Consider the following 22,827-nt stretch of genomic DNA (forward strand, 5'->3'; position numbering starts at 1 on the left):
GCATTATTGCATTAAACATAGAGCATTTTTATTTTTTAACATTTAATTTTCAAGAAAATTAATTCAAAAATGCATAATGAAAAGCATCATGTTATTTCAAAATAGATTAAGGGGATTTCGATTACCTCATCATTGTAAGCAGTTAAGGCGTAGTGTGTCACCTCACTTTTCTTGATTTTCTTCTCGTCTTCAGAGGAGTTCGATTCATCCCAATTTTTATTCTTCTTCTTACGTTCAAAGCAAGTAGTTCCGTTCTTTTTACTTTTTAATTTTTGTTTCATTTGTAGTTTAAGTTCACCATCACTTAAGCTTATGCTCGAGTGGTCTTCAAATGTTCTATGTCTCAAATCCTTCCTGTTCTTTGGAAGGTCGTTCTCAAGTTCTTCACGTGCATTGCACGTCATTTCATATGTGATCAATGAACCAATTAATTCTTCAAGTGAAAAAATATTTAAATCTTTTGTTTCTTGTAAAGCCGTTACTTTTGAATCCCACTTCTTAGAAAGAGAACACAAAATCTTGTTCACAAGTTCAAAATCCGAAAAACTTTTACCAAGTGCTTTTAGACTATTGACGACATCCGTAAAACGGGTATACATGTCGCCTATAGTCTCGCTTGGTTGTATTCGAAAAAGCTCAAAATTATGCAATAAAATGTTAACTTTCGAGTCTTTAACTCTACTAGTTCCCTCGTGCGTGATTTCAAGTGTTCGCCAAATATCAAAAGCCGCTTCGAACGTAGAAATCTGATTGAACTCATTTTTGTCCAAAGCACAAAATAAGGCATTCATAGCCTTTGCATTTAAAGAAAAATACTTCTTCTCCAAATCCAACCATTCGTTCATCGGTTTAGAGGGAAGTTGAAAACTGTTTTCAACAATATTCTATAAATCCAAATTCATAGAAATCAAGAAAACTCTCATTCGAGTTTTCCAATAAGTGTAGTCCAATCCGTTAAACAACGGTGGACGAACAACCGAAAAGCCCTCTTGAAAGCCATGAAGAGCCATTTCTCTCGGGTATAAATCCGATATGAGAAAAACCAAGCTCTGATACCAATTGTTAGGATCAAGAGCACTAAGAGGGGGGGGTGAATTAGTGCAGCGGAAAACTTTCGACGATTAAAACTGCGTTCGTACGATAAAAGCGATTTCGATAAGAAAGCCGATTCGTAAATCACTTTAACTTGTGATCAAGCGAGATGCAGTTAAAGCAAAGATATGAAGGTAATTTACAATTATGATGGAAATCAGAATTTAAGTGCAAACCGAAAAATGATGTTCGTATGATAAAACTGATTTCCGTCTTAACGTCGATTCGGAAAATACTTAACTATGAACACGTTCGTAAATGAGCAAAAGACAGTAAGCTACTGAGGAGGTTTGCAGGAAAGAGAAGATGCTCAAAGTAAATGCAAATCGAGATTTAGAGTGGTTCGGTCAATCTTGACCTACATCCACTTTTGGCTTCATTCACCGACGAGGTCATCGACGTCCACTAGAGGCCTTCCTTCAATAGGCGAAGGCCAACCACCCTTTTACAGTTTCACTCCTTTTGATGGGCTTAGGAGACAACCCTTACAGAATTTTCTTTCCTCTCTTAACAGTTCAAAACTTGGAAGAAAAGAGAAAGGAGAACTTTTAACTTATACAACACTTTTAATCTCTAAAAATCACAAAGTAAGATCAGGATTTCGGTGCCTTTTTGGGTGTCATTTCATTGCTGAAATGGTGGGGTATTTATAGGCCCCAATCTAGTTTGAATTCCGAGCTCAAAACTGTCATTTCTCAGAATTTCGGGGTTTGGCGGTTGCACCGTCTGGCAAAGCTCGAAGATTGAGCCTCTGGGCGGTGCCACCTCTTGTCAGGGTCGGTTGCACCTCTTGGCAGAGCTTGGAGACCGAGCTCAGGCGGTGGCGACCGAGCTCAGGCGGTGCCACCGCCTGACTGGGGTGGTTCAACCGCCTAGCAGAGCTCGAAGATTGAGCTCAGGCGGTGCCACCTCTTGTCAGGGGCGGTTGCACCTCCTGGCAGAGCTCGGAGACCGAACCCTGGGTGGTGCCACCGCCGACCCAAGCGGTGCCACCGTCGGCCAAGAAATCTGGGTCTGAATGGGCTGATCCATTCGGTCCAATTTGGGTCTGTCAAGGGCCTAATTGCCCCAAGATTAAGTTAATGGGATCACCTCCCATTTCTAACTTAATCATCATGCTAACTACGATATTTCTTAAGACATTTACTGTAACTTGCTCTGGTGCATCAATCGCTTCTTCCGGTAAGCTTCCAACGATCTTCTAGCGAACATCCGACGAATCTTCGATGATGCTCCTGCAGACTTCCAACAAATTCCTAGACTTGCGACGATCCACTTGGCGAGTTCCAACAAGCTTCTTTGGCAAGCTCCTAGACTTCTCGGATTTGTTAGCGCAGAACCTCCAACGACCATACGGAATTTCGTCGAACTCTCGAACTCCCAATGTGATCATAATCTTGACTCTGGTGCAACTCCTACTACATGTCTTACTTTCATCGTAGTTAATCCTGCACACGTAAAACAAAACTTCGATCGAGACAATTAATACTAAGCATTAATCATGTTGTCCGGCATGTCATTGGTCTCTCGACGTTTCGTCCGATTCTTCGGCGCAACGTCCTCTCTTGCGGCCTATTGCCCAATCGGCCAATTGTCTCCGCAACTCCGATGTCCTTGGCGCAATATCCGCTCTTCTTGGCCCGATGCTCGAATCCACGGCCCGAAGCCTTATGTCGATACGTCGATCGATCCACCGGCCCGACGTCCAATCTTCTGACATGTTCCTCCGGCCCAACATGATTTTCCTGCTTTAATTGTCTCATCCTGATCGAAGTATCCTGTGTCACTTAAAACGCAGATTAAATCATAAACATATATCAAGTGGTTTCATCATCAAAATATGAGATTCAACATCCCCCATCACAATCTGCTAACCCTTTTGCAGAAGTCTTGGCTAGTACCTTCTTCTTCAAATCCTCCAAGGTTTGATCCTTAAAGAAGACTACATCTCTGCTTCTAAACACCTTCTACTTTTTTGGATCCCAAAGCCTGTAACCAAACTGATCATGTGAGTAACCAAGAAAAATACATTCTTTAGTCTTACCATCCAGCTTTAACCTCTCATTGTCTAGAACATATATAAATGCATGACAACCAAACACTCTCAAATGCTTGTAGGAAACATCTTTCCCTGACCATACATACTCTGCAACATCACCATCTAGGATTGTAAATGGTGAAAAGTTGATCACATCAACTGTAGTTGTCAAAGCCTCATCTCAAAACCTTTTTGGGTAGCTTGGCCTGTGAAAACATATATCTGATCTTTTCCATGATGGTACAGTTCATCCTCTCTGCAATTGCATTATACTGAGGTGTACTAGGAACTGTCATCTCATGTTGGATCTCATGTGACCTGCAATAATCATTAAACAATCCTGTGTACTCACCACCATTATCTGATCTTATGCATTTCAATTGTCTTTTTGTCTCCCTTTCAACCCTGGCATGAAACTCTTTAAAGACATTAATCAACTGATCTTTGGTCTTCAAAGTATAGGCCCAAACCTTCCTAGAAAATTCATCTATAAAAGTGACAAAATAAAGTGCACCACTTATACTAGGAACATCAACATATTCACTAGGTGTTTTTGTCCTCAAAAGACCACATATATTTGTATAAACATAGTCTAAGGTATGCATTTTTCTAGACAAAGCAGGACTAGCAAATGAAACTCTATGTTGTTTACCAGCCAAACAATCAATACAAGAGTTCAAATGTGTACCTTTGAGGTCTGGTAATATCTCTCTCTTGGAAAGAGCATGCAGCCCCTTCTCGCTCATGTGTCACAGTCGCCTATGCCACAACTCCATGCTAAAGTCTTTCTCTATAGCATTTAACTACTCACCACAAGCATTAGCCTACAACATGTACAAAGTATGACATTTCTTTCCACTAGCCACAATAAGAGAACCCTTACTGAGTTTCCATTGCCCTCTATGAAATATGTTATCATAGTCTTCATCATCTAGCCTTCCAATTGAAATTAAATTCAGCCTCAAGTCAACCACATGCCACACATCCTTAAGTACCAACTTGCAACCAAGGTTGGTCTTTAAATTGATATCACCCATGCCAATGATGTCTGCCGTGCCATAATTGCCCATCTTAACAACACCAAAATTTTCAAACCTGTAAGTAGTAAAAAACTCTCTCCGTAGTGTAGCAAGATAAGAAGCATATGTGTCAATCACCCACTCAAGATCCTGACACATACAAGAAAAACTATCATTAGAAGGAGACAAAATCAAATAATCACCACTCTGTAGCTATGATATTATCTTTTGACTCTGTAGACTCTACTTCTTTTCTCTTTTTCTTATTCTTTTTAGGTTGATTACATTGATTCTTGTAATATCCTTTCTCACCACAGTTATAGCAAACAATATCTTTTCTTGATCTTGACTTGCTTCTACCTATGCGTGAACAGCTTCTAGACTTTGACCTTCCTCTGTTCTATGAGATAAGTGCCTATAAATCATTTTGAGATGTCGTTGATTTTTTTCTTCTCAACTCCTCATTCAACAAACTGCTTGTTACTTAACTCATGGTGACAACACAATCTGGTGCAGAATTACTAAGGGAAACCACTAGTGTCTCCCAGCTTTCTAATAATGAACTGAGAAGTAACAATGCCTGCAACTCATCATCAAGAGACATTTTCATAGAAGAGAACTGGTTAGTAATACTCTGTATTTTATTCAAATTCTCAGCAATAGAATCACCCTCTTTATATTTTAGGTTCATAAGTTTTCTGATCAAAAAAGCTTTGTTACCAGCTGTTTTTTTTCATAGAGACTTTCTAACTTTTTCCAAAGAGAATATGTAGAAATTTCAGTAAAAACATGGTGAAAGACACTATCATCAAGCCACTGTCGAATAAACCCAATTGTTTTTCGATCTAACCTCTTCCACTCATCATCTATCATAGTTGTGGGTTTTGCACTATCCTCCTGCAAAGGTTCATATAAATCTTTGCAATATAAGAGATCTTCCATTCTTGGTTTTCATATCATCCAATTGTTTCCATCAAACTAATCATGCGAAAAAAATTACTAGCCTCCATGTTCTAATACAAAATTAAATCACTACAACCCTGCTTTGATACCAGTTGATGGGTTATAAAGAGAAATAACTTTTATATATGAACAAATACTAGCAGGCCATAACACACAACGAAATTAAATGGAATCACAATCAAATAAAACACCAAGATATACGTGGAAAACCCCTCCAATGTGAAGGCTAAAAACCATGGGGCAAATTAGAGATAATCCACTATAATAATAATGAATATAAAAATCTCAATCTCTTACCCAAAACTCTAGCAACAATCACAAGAGAATAACTGGGATACAAGGATTACGTCACTGTGCACAATATCTAAATCCTCCCTAATTCTCTCTAAGTAATCATAGTAAGAATCTACTGTTGATCTGATCTAACCTAAGATGAAAGCACTGCTAGATGATTGAGAACAGTCTCTCTGTGTTGTCCTTGTTTTCTTCCCTTTCTTTCTCCTTTGATTTCTGTCTTTTTCTCTTCCTTTTTGCTGTTGTAAGATCTCTCTTACTGCCCTCATTGCTGCCCTATTTATGCCTATTTTCGCAGCTACCACACCTCTCCTAATATAAATTAAGGTTAGATTAAGAGGAGATGAGCTATGGGCTGAATATGGGCTGTCAGCCCAACATGAGCATATTTATGTCTTACTATTCCTCAGTGTGAAGATTTGAGGAATAGTAATTCAATAAATTATTAATACATTTTATCTCTTATAATTCAATAAATAATATTTGATAATTGTGATACAATTGCAATTATATTTATATTGTGTTATATTATTATCATAATTATTTGTGACATCTATTTCTCTTAACCGAACTTCATAACCAATATTTTAAATATAATCAACTTACTTTTCTATTTCATTAAATCAATATTTGTAACCATAAAGATTTTTAAATTTTATTTTATGAATATTATGCATTTGCTTTATTCCCTTAGGTTTAATTCTAAATCTTAGTAGAATGACCATGTTCCTTAAACTTAAGAAATTTAATGAGATTAAGTTTGTCAAACGGCTTAAACAATTCGAAGCTTAGATGGGAGAAAAAAATCGATTGATTTTAGAAGCTTAAAATCAACTAAATCATTATTGCATATATGATTATTAAATCTTTCGAGCTCTAATACCATTTGTTGAGATGAGAGAGAAAAATTAAAATAAAAAAAATCTCTAAAATTAACAATCAAAACAATATACTAGAAAGTCGATAAAAGATTTCGTATTGATAGATAACTCCTTACCTATATTTGTGAAAAAAATTATTTTTTTCAATATATACGAAAAATTAGTACAAGGATCACTCTCCCTTGAGTTAATCTAAATTCAAGCCAAAAACCCTTCGTATACTCTCTCACATAAATAAAAAGAACTTTTTTCTCAATCCTAATAAATTCACTAGAGTAAAACTCTCAAGAACACTCAAAAGTATCTTACCTCTACCTCTACCTCTACCTCTTACAAGAACCTTAAAGACTCAATATGTATTAATAGGAATAAATCCTAAGGACTATACTTTTACCTGAATCACTAATCTAAAATTTAGTCTTAGTCCATCAAAATATTTAAATTTATGTAAGACTCCTCCTTGATATTTCGAATGACTTGTAAAAGTCTCCTATCTAGAGCTCCATTATAGATAACTATGGTTGTCCATCTTGAAGTGATGATACAGGATGCAGGTCCCAATCTGAGTTGGATGAGTTCCTCATATTCTTTGATCATGTATAGACAAATTTACATAGAGTAATCCGTCAATGTCAACACCAACAATGATTTAACATCTTATCTTATCCTAATAAGATTTATGTCTAACACATGGAATAACTTGAGGTTTCGAGAAACAGCTAAATAATTTTGCCCTCTATCTCTTAGAACTCCACATCATAACACTAATCTTTAAGCTGTTGTGCAACAGTTAATTACTGCTCAATTATTGCCTATCATATCCAACATGACTACATCACAAATGATGCAATATAAAGGCATTCTCCACCTTCATTAAATATCCTCTCTCCTTTAAAATTTTAATATTCAATGACCTTTTTATATCTTAGAGATGCCTATTCAAATTGGTTCGAGTCAAAATGAATCAAATCGAAAAAATAGTTTGGCTCGATTAAGATAATGCTCTCCGAATCGAAAATCATTTGGGATCTATTTAATCGAATCGGTTCAAAACTTATTAATCAGTGTCTAATTTTAAATAATTTTAAAAATATATAAATTTTAAATGAATCGATTCAGTTCAATAAATTAATTCAATTTAAGTCGGATTTGACAGGGTGGATTATTAGTCGATTTACTACGATGAGCTCATATAATATAAGCAAACTAAAAGAGCATGAAATCAAGTAAAGTTCATACGGCGTCAAGCTTCTCAAAACTGATCTCGCTTCAACCGGGAAGGGAAGGGGGGGCACAACTTTAAGGTAGAGATGTCAACAACCCTCATCCGCTCAAGTCGAGAATTCCGACCTTAGAATATAGAGAGAGGCCCGATCTCAATAAGTGGTTTGGCTCATTCTTCTGTCAGCAACAAGTGGTTTTTCTCATTCTTCTCTCATCAACTTATATAAGCATGCATGCCGGTTCTTGAATTCGTTGCTTGTAAGGGAAGCTTGTTGCAGGATGAAGCTCGGACAACCCCTTCATCTAATTCCTACGGATTGCCAATATTTCCGACCGATTTAGAATACACGAATTGATCTCAACCAAACCAAACCAAAAAATAATCATGATGATTCCCAATCAATCCCCGACCATTCTGATCCATAGCAGTCTGACTGGGCAAATCCAACTCAGTCGCAAAGTTCATTGTCTTCAGCATGCACATCACATCGGGAAAGGTGATCATGACTCTCATCGGTCAAATCTCTTCCGTGTAGTTCGCTCCTAAGTTTTTTAGAAAAATATTCACTTATTAGACATATGTATGGGTATTGATAAGGTCATTAATATTTTATTAGTAAAAAATTTAACATATTAAATCGAAACACTTATTAGACATATGCATCTAATGGGTAATACTCTCTGATTTACAAACTTTTGATAGTATATTAACTTAGCCATCGAAAGTGTTTTATCGATTCAACCAGGTTATTTACTAAAAGTAAGATATAAGATACAAGCATATTCTATCTGTTGGTGAACCCTTACACCGTGGTCGAGGGGTCAACATAGTTTGATACAATCCCAAATACGTAAGGTTGCCAATGCAAATGCTCGGGTGGTGGAAGCGAGCATCGGGTCAGTTTGACACCGTCTCCCGAAAGCGATCTTCATTTGTGGTGAGTGGCCTACTTCTTTATCATTGGGCTCTTGTACACAGGCCGAGGTTGAAAAGGAGATTTTTCGACTCGACTCCTCCGAAGCTTAAGTTAGTATTGTGTGGATAAAGGGATCGAATGTCCGAAGTGCCTCCCTTGATGCCGATCAAGGGGTCGGCTTTTATACCTGCGAACGAGAGTTAATTGTATGTGATCGGTAAATAGCGGTCGACTCCTCAAGCGGCGGCTTGTACCTACTGTGCGAGCATTGACCGACCTGCATGAATCTGCACTGCGCGGCATCGTTCCAAACTTTTCGGAGTGGCTTTGTGCTATGCGGCACTACCTTGTACGACCTCGGATAGCGCGAGACAGGCAATCGTCCCACTCGAGTCTGAGGTGCTATATTGATGTGATGTACCATATCAATCCTGAGGCTCCACATCGGTCCTAACATGACGGCTAATTGTTACCGTACGGGGTAGCCCTAGAATTTACCGTATCAATATCTTCGAACCAAAACTGAGAGAAAGTATGCAGAATGTATATATTTTTCAAATTAAAAAGAATTCTCCCACTTGGTTTGATGCCTTCAGGGTTTTTTCGACTACTTTCTAAATAAATGTTTGAGAATGATACTCTCACCTTCATGCCATCATGCCAACTGCGAGCGCCCAATCTCGATGTCCGTGTCCGCGGTGACATGACGACAAGCTATTACTGTTCTTTAAGCCAATTTGTTTTCATTCTCCAATCGTAGTAAGTAAAACTGATTCGAAGGCTCACTTCTATTCGACCGATCTAAATCCAGTCAGATATCTTTTGATTGAGCAGGAGACATGCAAATAAGTATCAACATATCGTGTTCCTATATCTAGACAGCGAATTATCATTGTAATGCATGCAGGCCTTCAAGCTTTCCTCCTCAAGGCAAAGACTAACTCGGTGTAGTTGCATTTGTCTTTTAGGAGGTGCCTTGCAGTAATATTATCGGCGACTAGTGAGAATAATGCATGGGGTGTGGCATCCCCAAAATGATGTGAAATCAAGGGCTCCATCACTGCCTGTAAAGTGCTTGCCACATTCTTCCCATCGAGTACATTGTCGGAGTCGTCAAACGGATCCCAACTGGACTCGAAGCTCTCCGCTTTCTCTACATCAAATGAACCTTCCTCCTCTATCACTGACTTCACTTCCTGCATCGAAGCTCCATAAATTGGCAAATTGAAGGTGTCCACTTTGTCTTCTGATATGATTCCCTGAACTCAATAAACAATAACTCGGGTCACTTCTCTTCTTTAACCTTCCTTACGACGCAAGTAATACAATGTTCTCACTACTCCGTAAGGTGAAGATTTGAGGTACCTGTGAGACCATTGCGTTAAGGGCCTCTGCTATAAATCCACAAAGATAGCTTAGCTCGTCAGTGGCTGGGTGTTTGCTTTTTCTTCCTAGGAATGTTAATACCATTCCTCCTCCGATGCTTAGTTCTACGTAACGGGATTTGAGAAACGTGGAGAAGTCCTTCCGGTGTTGTTCTTGGTATGCTTTCACGACTTGGGGTGGACTGTTCTCCGCAATATAGATGTTGCCCTTGTTCAGCGGAACACCCTTCTCACTCTCGAGACCTTGTGGAACCTAAGACGCATATTTCATGATCATTAGTAGAACATCAACTCAGTGCAACACCGCATGCATGACACGAGAAAGCGCAGTAGTGATCGACCTGAGAGAGCCACATGAGACAGTAGGAAGAGTGGAATAAGTGCACAGTGTTACACGGGAAAAGCCTCCCGTAGAAGGAACCGGGAACGCCCACAACGTAATGAGGCACGAGCAGGTCCCCCTTCTCCTCCTCCATCTTCTTCTCATATCTTTCCAAAGACCGGAAGACATTATTGAAGTCATTTCCCGGGAGGTCGTTCAAGAAGAACTGGATCTCCGGTGGCTTCTGCTCCAGCCTTCGACATAGGTCACCGACGATGCCAAGCACCTCAGAGACCACAAGAAAGGTGTTCGGACCCCACGAACAACCGAGGTCGACGACGACCATCCTCTCGGGGAGCGGCGTCCTCCTGTACATCTCTGCTATGGCGGTCTCCAATATGGGCTTTGTTCGATAAATCGCTTTCTCCTGCACACAAAGCAACGTAGTAAACCGAAGATTCAACTAATAATACTACTTCGAGGGAGACGACTAACTTGATGTCTGGAATTAGCGGCGTAGCTGGTTTCCCCACCTCCTCCAACCATGTGAAGGACTCGCTCTTCCTTAATGACCATATCTACACCCCTTATCTTTCTAATAACTTGTTGTAAGCGCTGAGCTTTAGGCAGCGGAACCATACATATATATAGGCGACTCTCCGCTAGAAAGAATTCCACTGTTCTAACGGAGAAATCCTAAATTACTATATGACTCACCTCTCACTCCATAAATAATTCTCACGGCGTCTGAATTCAGACCTGATTGGGCAGATGGTGTCAGACACAACAGCTGAAGGCCACATGATGTCAGAGAAGCTTTAATTGGATTTGCTTTAGTTTAATGCAACTATTGGACGATGAGTGCAAATATATCGTTTTACTATGACTGCAAAATAGTCGGTTGCCCGGTCAACGTGGAGTTCTTCACATGGCCCACGATTGCTCAGCATCCTTCTTTTGTTTTTTTAGATGCCACATACACTTGTTGAATTAATAAATGATTTTTAATTAAAAGTTATCCCTTATAATTAGTTATATTTAATGTTTCTATTGTTGTATTTTTTAAAGTTATATTAAAATCCTTATACTTATGGAAGTAAAAAATTTAATCTCATTCTTTCCTATACTATCAACTCTATTGATTGAAAAATTATCGGGTTTATTATTGAGCACATGTGATATTTCTATCTCAACGACGTAAGGAGAAATAAAATTAAATATTTTAATTTTATAAGTATAAAGATTCGAATATAACTTTTAAAAATATAGAGATTTAAAGACTAAAGATAACTAATTATAAGAGATGATATGTAATTATTTTTTCTTAAATTAATACAGTACATTTATAGCTCTTATTTCGCTTAATTGAGTTGAGGGAATGAATACATGCGCACTATGTTTTTTCAAAAGATATAAAAATTATTTTTTATTACATTAAATAACATACATTTATACATGGAGTTGAAATTCAAATCTATCATTTGTGTAATGATGTGCTAATTAATTCGAGTGTTAAAATATTATGTTCAAGTGATGACGGGTAAAGTGAGAGAGGAAAAGAGAATTATAAATATATGGCGTATATTAACTAAAGGGGAGAGACTAATACAAGATTCAAGCTTAAATTTATTTCAAAATCATAATGAAGATTGTGACCAAGTAATCCTTAATCCCAAAAAGTTAAAATAGAAATCAATTTATATTAAATTCTAACACTTAATATTCATATATTTTGACAAATAGGCCAAATTTGGGTGCTTTGTGAAATCCTTCAACGGTATATATAAGATGACAACCTCCAACAAGAGGTGCAACAAATTGCAGCTTAATTAGGAAAAGGGGAGGTGAATGAATTCTGAGTCTTTAGATATCAAAATCTTCACTATGAAATAAGTGATGCCTCCCGATGATATACAACCACACTGTTGTCGTCGTCGTCGTCATCATCATCATCGTCATAAAATAAATGAAAGAAAGGCACTTAATTAATGAGAACCAACCAAGATGGCTAACACTACAGAAAACTGGCATGCATGTATCAACACACTGAAGAAACCAATTAACTAATAATAATATACAGATGATTGAATCTCACAAAAAGGAAATGATGTTGAAACAATGGAATGGGTTCCTTCAGATGCAATGGAATTGCACATTGGCATTGGAAATGAAACAAGAGATCACAGAAGACAAGGATAAAGAAGAGTACACTAAGCACACTGATGGATAATTCTCCCTCATGAGTTATTTTTAGCCTTTTCTTTCTGTAATTTTCTGAGATTTGTTCAAAGCTGCTGAAGTACCATTCTCATCCAGTTGATGGCCATTCCCTACGTATGTCAAAGCTGTAATTGATCTCCAAGTAGCACTTGCCATCATCATCGACAAACTGATACAGGAAGGTTCAGTTCTTAGTAAGCAAACTGCAGTCTCAGTGTTCAGCTTAAGCAACTCATCAAAATGTCCACGATTACAACACAATTTAGTGTTTCTACTTAAAAGAAACAAAAAATAGAATTAGAATTACTTCTAATTCTAGAAGAAGAGTGTAGTAATTGAACAGCTTAACAAAAGAGTCAGCACCTTTCTCTGAAACTTCAACAAATTTTTTGAAGAACAATTCGGTCTGTCACGACAGCGATCCAACATGTCCTGATGATTTCTAGTGATATAAAACTTCATACGATTCAATATTTCTACTACTTATCCAATATATTGGTCATCTAAATACAGTTAAACACCCACCGGTAAGCTTGGTGGTGTGTATTCAGACTCTTTCTGAATCCTTGCTATGGCACTTTGTGCATCTATTGTCAGTTCATCCTCCATGGTGATCTGCCACCCCTATATGGGTCTGATGTGCCCATAAACTTGACATGAGCATCAATGAAGTTGCCAAAATGGCACTGACATGGCTTTTGTTTTCTCTTCTTTCAAGAAAAGGTGGAAATCCAGAGGCTACCATTTTGGTCATCTAAATACAGTTAAACACCCACCCGTAAGCTTGGTGGTGTGTATTCAGACTCTTTTTGAATCCTTGCTATGGCACTTTTGCATCTATTGTCAGTTCATCCTCCATGGTGATCTACCACCCCTATATGGGTCTGATGTGCCCATATAGTTGACATGAGCATCAATGAAGTTGCCAAAATGGCACTGACATGGCTTTTGTTTTCTCTTCTTTGAAGAAAAGGTGGAAATCCAGAGGCTACCATTTTGTTTCCAGTTGACATGACTTTTTGATCTCCAACATTACATTTCCATCATAGATCAAGAATTAGCAACTAATTACATTCAAAAAACACATAAAACCATTTGAGACTATATCAAAATGCTCTGCTACAGTGAAGAATACACCAAAGATCTAAAAGGCTCAGATACCTTAGTTCTTGCAGAATATGATCCTCTGGCAAAGAGACCAGATGGGGTTGTCTCTTCTGGAGTCTCATATGTGTAAGGCTCCGGCTGAGGACTGAAGGTACCAAGCATTTCTTTTGTTCTTTCCACTGTATTAGAAAATGGAAGTCATCAATACCAAATTGTTTGGAGAAAGCTTTTAGAATCAAGATTTCAATTCCAAGAAGAGTTCAGTAGTTAGACATTAAGCTCACCCTTAACACCAGTCTTCCAAACTGTGTTTGTGTATCTCAAGCCAGAGACAATGTTGTTGCTGACGGCGAAGGCGAATTTGAGTCTGTAATGGCTACCTTCCTTCAGAGTAAACCACACACCTTTGGAATTAGGGACAACAGGAAGTGGCAGGACAATGTCAGGTCGACCGGGAGAAAGGATGGAAAGGCTCAGGATCTTAACTTCTGGCTCCAAGTTTTCTAGGAAGAACAAATCGATAAACTGAGATGAAGGAACACCATGCCAGCCAAAGTAAAAAGAAGGAACAATGCAGGTTGCATATCTCAAAACTTCAGTAGTAGAGAGGAAACTCAACATATAAAGACAACTTTGAATGCCAAAAAGAACAAGAAAAATAATTTTTTTCTCAGTCATCAAAATATGTATCATTTTCTGAATCTTATGGAAGCTTAAAGGTATATGTAGCGGAAGAAAGAATGTGACAGACAGGCACAGCTCAAAAGACAGTTGATTTTGAGAAAGATCTCAAACCACCAATTCCTCTGCAAGAAATAGAAAGATTGGAGAAAAAGAAGAGGCACTAAATTTGAGTAAGAAAAGAGGCACTTTGGAACAACTATAGGGAACACCATAAAACAAAAGCAAAGGAAGTGTGCTTACCTCCCACAGAATTCAAATCGACGCTTCCCAAAAGCTGCTCCTTCCACCTCCTCAGGCTGTCGTCGTCCTGCACCCGAAAGCGATTCAAGAAGATGACAGTAAGAATAACCCATACTTCACGGCCATAGCGAGAGAGGAAGGCCTGATGAGTTAGCAGATGGAAGCAAAGCAGGGGACGAAGAATGGAGGCAGACCTTGTCCTTCTCTATCTCGGTCTTGAGGCTGACCCGAGGACCCAACTCGATCCCTTTGGCACCTTTCCCCTCTTCATCCTCCTCCTCCTCCTCAGTTCCATAAAGAGACATCTCGCTCATCTGCCTGTTGAGCCTCTCCTCCTCTCCGGCTTCCTCACTGTCATGGCCGTTTACCCTCTTCTGCTCCTCTTCTCCCTCCTTCCCCATCAAGATCGCTCCTTTCTCAGCAATCTCTCCGCTGTCCTCCAAACCCAACATCTTAGAGCTGGAGAGAGCTCCCGTGACCAACGACATGGCGCCCCCAGCTCATGGACAACAGAGCCAGAAAAAGAATACGAACACAAAAAACAGAGCAGAAACAGAGGGCAAGGTATCAACCCAACCACTAATGTCGAGGAACACAAACGAAGACTCTCTCACAAACGCAAATGAGAGACCCCGAAAAGAAAGGATAAGAGAACGGAGACACAAAATGCTGGCAACTTGAAAGATTTCCTGCGTGATAAGCAATAAAATACGAAAGCTTAGATTAGATTTGGGCTCAGAACAGACGGAAGTCAGCAGCCGAGAAGCGCCAGCACGGCAAATGCAAGAACAAACAGAGACTAATCGAGAGAAGTTGAATTGGTGGAAGAGGAAAGGATGTAAGAAAGGTGGGTGTTTTCTGCATTGAAAAGGAAGAGGAGAGGTGTGCAGAGAACGTGAAGGCCACTTCCGGAGAGAGATTGGTTCCAGAACAGATGCATCTTGAGCACTACAAATGAGTTTTAGTAAGCTGAGTCGCATATAGTTGTGGGATCCATATTTGTGCGCAGCATCAACATCTTGTTGTTTAGATCTTGTAGTTTACAAGACTGTATGAATGAGACAAGGACAGGGTGTGGATCATTCTATTCATGTCATAATTTAAGGCTCTGAGAATTGTTCTACTGCAGAGAAGGTTCAAGATTCAGTAACAAGGTAAAAGAAACAGAAAAAATAAAATAGAAATCATGAGAAGATTTAATTGTCAGTGGTTTAATTCTATCTTTTTCACCATCTTTTCAATCCAAAGATATCCATTTTTTCATCAGAGGTTTCATCAAGAACAATTGTGTTGCTCCTCAATTTTTAGACATACATGTTCTAGATTTGTCATGATGAAGTTTCATTTAATGTTAGTAGAATGTTGGATGAGTACCAACTCAAGGGATTTCTTCCTAGGAGAAATCACTGTTTGTCTATGGAGCAAATGAGTCCATGACTTCATGGTACCCAATACATAGATCTGTGTGACTCAGGATTTCCTGTAGAAAAGAACAAAATCCATGGAGCCATGAGGTTGAGTGTGGATCTTAAATCATCATCACTGTGACCACAGAAACAAAGGATTCATGTGACTACAGAACATGCCAATGGTATCTCTTTCAAGATGATGCAGGCCTTCAGCCAAAATAATTTCACATGGGACTCAATGCAAATCCACAACCCTGAATCATTGTTTTGAGGGTCAAATATAAATCCTTAACTCACATCAGACTAATGGATGAGGGAACATGGCATGCATCTATTTTTATTGAATACAACTGAAGGTTTAATATACAATAAGATCACTGATTGATGCTTCAAATGTAAACATACTTTAATGGAGCATCATTGAATCCTTTAAAACAATCACAACTTAGAAATAGTTAATCACCACAATTATGGCTTTGGATTACCTGTATTAGAACAAAGATCTCTGAGAGATCAAGTAACTCTGGTAAAAAGGGTCCTTGAGCAACTATGAACTCATGCATCATAAAATTGATGAGGAAGCAAAATTAAATATAGTAAACAGATGATTTACTGCTATGCAAAGTCAAAGGAATACAGGGATCATGTATCTACCAATATACATTTAGGGCTGAGACTCCAAAGAGAGCACTAATTGTTCTGGTTGCTTCTTGGTTCAGGCATGGGACCAAATTGATAAGGTGTTGTTATATCCGAGAAGAGATCATAGGGATGGTGTTCTGAAGGTAAGCAGCCGCTGCAGCCACTCCACTTCCCAGCTTCACTGGGTATCCTACATCTCTGAGTACCATTTCCACACCACTCAAACAACCAAGCAATTGCAACTGCAAAACTCAAAAAGAGGATGGTCAACAAAACACAGTAACAACTGGCTGCATTACCTACCTATAGAGCACAAACTTCTGGTATGAAACTGTTCTACCCATGAAAGTGTATACAAGTTCACATGAGAGCAATGCAACAGAGTAGGGAAAACTACAGTGGAAAACAATCTATGCGCAAGATCATTAAATGGTGGATTTTAGAGGACAATGCAATCTGTCCCAATAATAAGATTTTGTTGCCAGTAGAAGTACATGAATTTTTATCTTAGCATTCTTTTTAATCAACTAAATCCATCATATTTTCTACTAATAATAATTATTGGTTTTTTTTTGTGAATTCTTTTAGCAGAATCTTTTGTGTGAGTTTTCCTCTTTTTCTTACTCTTCCCTTTCGAATCATCCAATTTTTAGTAATGGATCAATCGCATAGGCTACTTTGCCTTCCCACTCATTTTTTTCTTGGATACTTGACCTTGATTCCTTGCTCTGAACTACATAATCTTTGCAAGATGCTTGAACTAGTTATAATTGGAATAAACAATTACTTCATGCAAATTAGTGGCATTGACCTGCAGCATGTGATAAAACAATATTTTTTAGTTTTCATCACAGAATAACAGATGTTAGTCGGGATTCAATTTGCCTTAAATACTAACTTTAGCATATTATTGGCATCCCCCTGATAAAATGAATGACATGCTACAAATATCTAGTTCACAGCAATATGCAAACACCACAACCCTCATGCTTATGATGAAGTAGATAGTAACAAGATACGCAATATAATGTTATTTAGATCACCTATTTGCATACCAATTCTAACATAGTTTTCAAATTAGTCACACTCATTCTCTTTAGTTTAACTTTAAAAATTCAGCAGATAACTATCCAATCCTACCTGATATAATCGGTAACTACAGTTTAGCTGTAAAGTAATCTGCAATTCCAAACTAACAGCTATCGTATGATATGATATAACATAGCTAATTAATGATGGACCTTGAGGCATCATTAGTCTAACACAATTACATGGCTAAAGAAATTCTCAGCCTAGACATGATGTTATATGCTAAAGAAAACTATTTTAGTTCACAACTTCCACGCAACATTTTGAACCCTAAATCATCCAAATAAACCATCAGTTTAGTGTAAAGATAGTCTCCTTTAGCATCTGAAACTGTTAGATGAATTTTCAAGTCCATAAAGTACAAGAATGATATCAAGTATCATGATTGCACCTAACCTTATCTTTTGATTGATCATAGCTCACTTCTAATTGACATATGAACTATTATAATGAATAACACTCAGTTTAGTTCACTTGAAGATAACTAACACAAGATATCTCAATCAGAAATAAAGATGTAGGAGCAAGTTTGACACAAGCAGCGAAGCTAACCATTGATAAAGTGAATGACAGGTAAAACTGATCTGAAGCCTAGATCTTAAGTGTCAGTTTAGGCCATAACTCAATTAACTTAACTCACAGTGGAATAGTTAGCAGCAATGCAAATGCAAGAGTCACCTAGGAAATTTAATGAAAAATGTACCTTTCAGAATCCGATATCAGAAAAACACAGTTTTATTGAATGTCTTGCGAACATTTGTGAGAAATGGAGATAAAAATGCATACATGCCAGAAATGATTATATTCATATTGGTAAATTGGTGACTGCAGAATATTTAGGGGAGGCAAAAATTGATGAACTTGCTGTTTCTTTAGCACATTACAATTGAAAAAATATATATGTAAATTCTTCAACCATAAGATAGTGAACTATGGAATTATGAAACTGCTAAAGTAAACTACGAATTCAGTACAAACCCAAAGATTAGAATGGAACAAAATAAGGAAAATTCATTAATTTTCCTAGTTTGAGTCTAGATCTACCTCCAACAAATGTTAGAAAGAAAACAATTGCCTCATGTTTCATAAATTCAGACACATACACAAGATTCTAGTTAGAAGAGAAGCAATATTACTAAATAAAAAAGGGAAGAAAGGAAGCCATACATCATTAAGGTTGCCAAGGTGTCCTATCCTGAACACCTTTCCTGCCACTTTATTAAGACCAAGCCCTAAGCTCAGATTGTATCGTGCCCACGCTCTCTTCACAATATCAGAACTGTTAATATGGTGTGGAACTACCACAGCAGTGACAGTATCACTAAACCATTCCTCCTTCTGTGTACAGTTCTTCAAGCCCCAAGCCTCAACAGCAAGCCTGCATGTTCATCTTCTTTCAAAAGAATGAAATTTTGCAATCATAGTTTAAGAATGCAGCAACTACCAAGAGTTAAATTACTGAATTGAACAACTCTTTTGGTTTTCTAGTGTTTCCCACAAACACAAAGACTGAAGGTATTACAGTTGACAGAGAGAAAATCTTGAGGAATATACATCAACTGCAACCATTTGTATACCTTGTTGCTTTTCCAAGTCGGCTGTGCCTTGCGATCACATTGTCAAGGCCTTCCTCAAATAAAAGATCCAAAGCAGCTCTGAACCCATACAGCAGTTGGATGGAAGGTGTGTAGGGCCAATAAGTTCCCATTTTATAGAACTTCAAGTAGTCATTCCAGTCAAAGAAAACCCTTACTGATTTGGCTGACTTAGCAGCTTCAAGTGCTTTAGGACTAGCACATACAATTCCCATGCCAGTAGGCATCGAAAGAGCTTTTTGTGATCCTGTCAAAGCAACATCAACTCCCCATTCATCCATGCGGAAGTCAATAGCACATATAGATGAAACTCCATCCACAAGTACTAATGCAGGATGATTGTGCTCATCTGCAAAGGCAAAGCTATAGCATCAGCATAATATAGACCATCAAAGAAAGAAACAATATGATCACAAATTGGACAAAATGATAAAAACAAACACGTTAGAAGAATGTGAGAAAACTCCAACTTGTGAGAAAAAAAGGTAGCATCCAAGGCATATATGGAAAGATAGGACATCGGAAAGTATATGTAATGAAAATCAATAATCGGAGAATTAATCTGACGAAAATTCTTATACATACCGAGCAGTTTCCTCACAGTTGCCAGATTATTGGTGACTCCAGTTGCTGTCTCATTGTGAACAATGCAAACAGCCTTGATTGAATGAGACCAATCAGCTGCTAGTTTAGATGCCAATGCATCAAGATCGGCACCTCGTCCCCACTCACTTTCTATTACATCGACATTGAAGTTGAGGCGTTGTTGTTGATCAATCCAGAGAAGACTAAATTGACCGATGAGAAAAGACACGATCTTATCACCAGGTGATAGTGTATTTGTCAGTGCACTTTCCCAAGCCCCAGTACCTAGTCAAAGAACAGTTATCAGAAGAAGCTTTATACAGTGAATTTCACCCCAGATCAAAAAGAAGACCACAAAAATGAAACTGAAGTCAAAATTTATGGACAAAATAACTATGCTAGAGTTGAATACAAGTAGGATATAATCATGGTAATGATCTTCGAAGATAGTTTTGCCTACCTACAACAATTGGCCAATAGAACTTAACAAATAAAGCAAACCATATATCATGTAGCAAATCTCATGAAACATGTCTTTCTTAGACATAGAACAGAGAAGAAAACTATACCTGTTGTTGGTATCAAGAAGGGGGTACCACTTGTCGTCTTGAAGATCTTCTTAACGTCCTCAAGAAGTGTCTTTGTTAGTGCAGGCACAGCAGGGGAGCGATAGTCCTCATTGTTCCTATTCATTGCCCTTATCACTGGCTCGGGGATATTGACAGGCCCTGGAACAAAGAGATGGTTCCTCCCAGGTGCATAGAAGAAGTCCATTTTTCCTTTTGGCAAAACTTCCTGACAAAGAAGATGGCTCTACTCAACAAAGCCCACCTAAAAGAGAATATGAAGCATATTTAGCTCTTTCTCATTTCTTATGCTTCAGTTCACCAAGTGCAATGTCTGTTCTAGTGATGCAAGAAAAGAAGAGCAAGCAACAAATTTTAATTATGCAAGGGCATCACAGAAGAATATAGGACAAAGATTATGAAGAACAAGTTAACAAAAAGAAGCTTCTTTCCTCTTTTTCTTGAGCTTTTGATTTCATTAAGAGAAAGACAATCTTCTAGGGTATGTTCTCTTACCAATTTACTTACAGAAGTTGAGTCATAGTATCCAGTGAAAAGAAACAAATGAACCAAGGATTGCTTTTAGAAAAAGTTTTCACTTGTGTTAACTTTTTTCCTCTTCCATTAACTTTTTGATAAAGTTAACCATTTTTATAAGAACTGCAGTACATGTGAGTTATGAAATGAAGCTCAGGTATCTAGGACAATCACAACTTAACGAGAAATTCATCAATCAAGACAGAAAAAGATTCCTCCAAGTATGCATCTACTGATAGACATGAAAAGATTTTCCTACTTCATTGATAAGCTTATCACATATAAAAGTTATATTAATGTCGATATGCTTGCTGTTTACTAGTCTACATATTTTTGCATGTAGACAAGAGTACATATAACTAATACCAAATGACATATGTGGACAAAGGAATACATAACTTTGCAACAACATCAATATCAGACCCCATGAAGCAACAAAGATTTGTTTTCTGGATAAAGAAATTTATTTTCACAACCTTAAATTCATTTCGTCATTCAATTTTTTACAAATATTAACTATTGTACTAACATTTAGCTTTGATATTCACATCATGCACAAACAAGAGAAATATATGCTGCAAACATCTATGACAGATTAAGAAATTAAGCTGGACTCAATCCACACTCATCAAGCCAAAACAGATAACTAAATCCCTTAGATTTGAGATTTAGGAAATGATACTATCAGCTCCATCCAAGATAAGCTATCTTAGTATGAGAAGGTATACGTAGAGGTGGTGGGTTGTCTAAAGTCTATAGCTGATATCAGTAACTCTGTTTTGTCTACATAAATGAATTTATGCTATTATGATTCCATTAGGTTGTATTTCGAGTAAGAAATGATTGGAACCTCCAACTCATCCAAATCAAGAATCTTGAACCAGATTAGCCTACTACTAATCAGTCATCAACATAAGGTTGAATTATAAGTAGAAAATGCCTCACTCAAGACTGCTCTGCTTGATTTAATCATGGTTGAAGGAATTAATATTAGGTCCAATCTCATCCAAACTTCAACTGCATCAGTGTTTTCCAAGTTCTAACCTAAACCAGGCAATGTTGAACTAGTGAGAATATACTTATTAGCCAAAGGCCAATAGACTGAAGTTATGTAGCCAATACTCAAGAAGTGAACAAGGAAAATGATTTACCCATGGTGAACCCTTCAACAGAAGTTCTAAACAAGATTTGGCCGCAGTAAAAATGCTTTTTGCAGTACAGCATCGGCCCTCACCAAGATGACATGAATTTGATATTATTAAGAGAACCAGTTTACCAGTTAAAACAACAGCTTAATACGGTGAGATGCAGAAATGAAAATTAAAGCTAAAACCAAACACAGACTTGTGGAGTTCCAAAAGAATTCCTCTTCTGTGTGTGTTGTGTGTGGATTACCATAGACAGATAGATAGAGAGAGAGAGTGTGTGTGCATACCCTTCGTCCACCTCCGGATTTGCAGGAGAAGGTGAGGCCAGAGGAAAAGCCTATCCTTGTATATGAAGGGAGGGCACAGAATGGGGGGTGGTGCGACGCACGCGAACGAGCAGGGAAGCGTCAGCTGGGGCCCAATCCGAGCTCTCCCCGACGTGGCGGATAAGAGGATTCCTGCGGCGGAGAAGTCCTTGGAAGGATAAATGCGTCTCTGGGTGAGTATTGAGCTGTGGTTGGGATCATCCGAAGGAGGGCAGCCACAGCTCGAGGATTCATCGGCCGGAAGGGATAATGGGCAGCCTGCGAGCCACTCACGTATCCCTGCGCCCGAGAGACCACCACGTCAAACCCTTCCCACAGGATAGATAGATAGATAGATAGATAGATAGAGAGGGAGGAAGCGTCAGGCTGCTGGTTTCGTACGTTGCATGCTTATCGTTTCATGTCATCGTTTCTTTTCGGGATAAACACCCGTTTATTGGGTAATCAATTGTTTAAAGGAGAGGATTAATATTAATCCATCAAATAAAAGAAACCTCTGCTTTCTGTGGTCAAGAACACCGTTTCCAGGCCAGACCAAATCAAC

The 22,827-nt window shown here is 38.2% G+C and overlaps 3 protein-coding genes across 4 annotated transcripts; all 3 read right to left on the bottom strand.

The window, feature by feature from the left end:
* Positions 1-9,276: 9,276 nt before the first annotated feature.
* On the bottom strand, positions 9,277-10,801 carry LOC135680033 (anthranilate O-methyltransferase 3-like). Of its 2 annotated transcripts, none has more exons than XM_065194018.1 (4): positions 10,669-10,801; positions 10,155-10,562; positions 9,794-10,066; positions 9,277-9,687 (listed from the first exon to the last, which is right to left on the bottom strand). In XM_065194018.1, exons 2-4 carry the CDS (start codon positions 10,509-10,511, stop codon positions 9,340-9,342), a joined length of 978 nt encoding a protein of 325 aa, XP_065050090.1. In that variant the 5' UTR covers positions 10,512-10,562; positions 10,669-10,801; the 3' UTR covers positions 9,277-9,339. The 2 variants fall into 2 exon arrangements, with proteins under 2 accessions (XP_065050090.1, XP_065050089.1); XM_065194017.1 differs by having other exon boundaries at positions 10,631-10,775.
* A 1,370-nt stretch (positions 10,802-12,171) lies between these two features.
* Positions 12,172-16,235, bottom strand: LOC135679261 (rho GDP-dissociation inhibitor 1-like). The gene is made up of 5 exons (XM_065192793.1): positions 14,581-16,235; positions 14,387-14,453; positions 13,747-13,965; positions 13,517-13,641; positions 12,172-12,524 (listed from the first exon to the last, which is right to left on the bottom strand). The coding sequence occupies exons 1-5, from the start codon at positions 14,872-14,874 to the stop codon at positions 12,444-12,446; spliced, it is 786 nt and encodes a 261-aa protein (XP_065048865.1). The 5' UTR covers positions 14,875-16,235; the 3' UTR covers positions 12,172-12,443.
* A 147-nt stretch (positions 16,236-16,382) lies between these two features.
* On the bottom strand, positions 16,383-22,401 carry LOC103992375 (serine--glyoxylate aminotransferase). The gene is made up of 6 exons (XM_009412048.3): positions 22,245-22,401; positions 20,276-20,537; positions 19,707-19,991; positions 19,104-19,470; positions 18,694-18,904; positions 16,383-16,679 (listed from the first exon to the last, which is right to left on the bottom strand). Exons 2-6 carry the CDS (start codon positions 20,478-20,480, stop codon positions 16,542-16,544), a joined length of 1,206 nt encoding a protein of 401 aa, XP_009410323.2. The 5' UTR covers positions 20,481-20,537; positions 22,245-22,401; the 3' UTR covers positions 16,383-16,541.
* Positions 22,402-22,827: the final 426 nt, after the last annotated feature.

This window comes from Musa acuminata, chromosome BXJ1-7 (genome assembly GCF_036884655.1).
Source record: "Musa acuminata AAA Group cultivar baxijiao chromosome BXJ1-7, Cavendish_Baxijiao_AAA, whole genome shotgun sequence".
NCBI classification, from domain to species: Eukaryota; Viridiplantae; Streptophyta; class Magnoliopsida; order Zingiberales; family Musaceae; genus Musa; species Musa acuminata.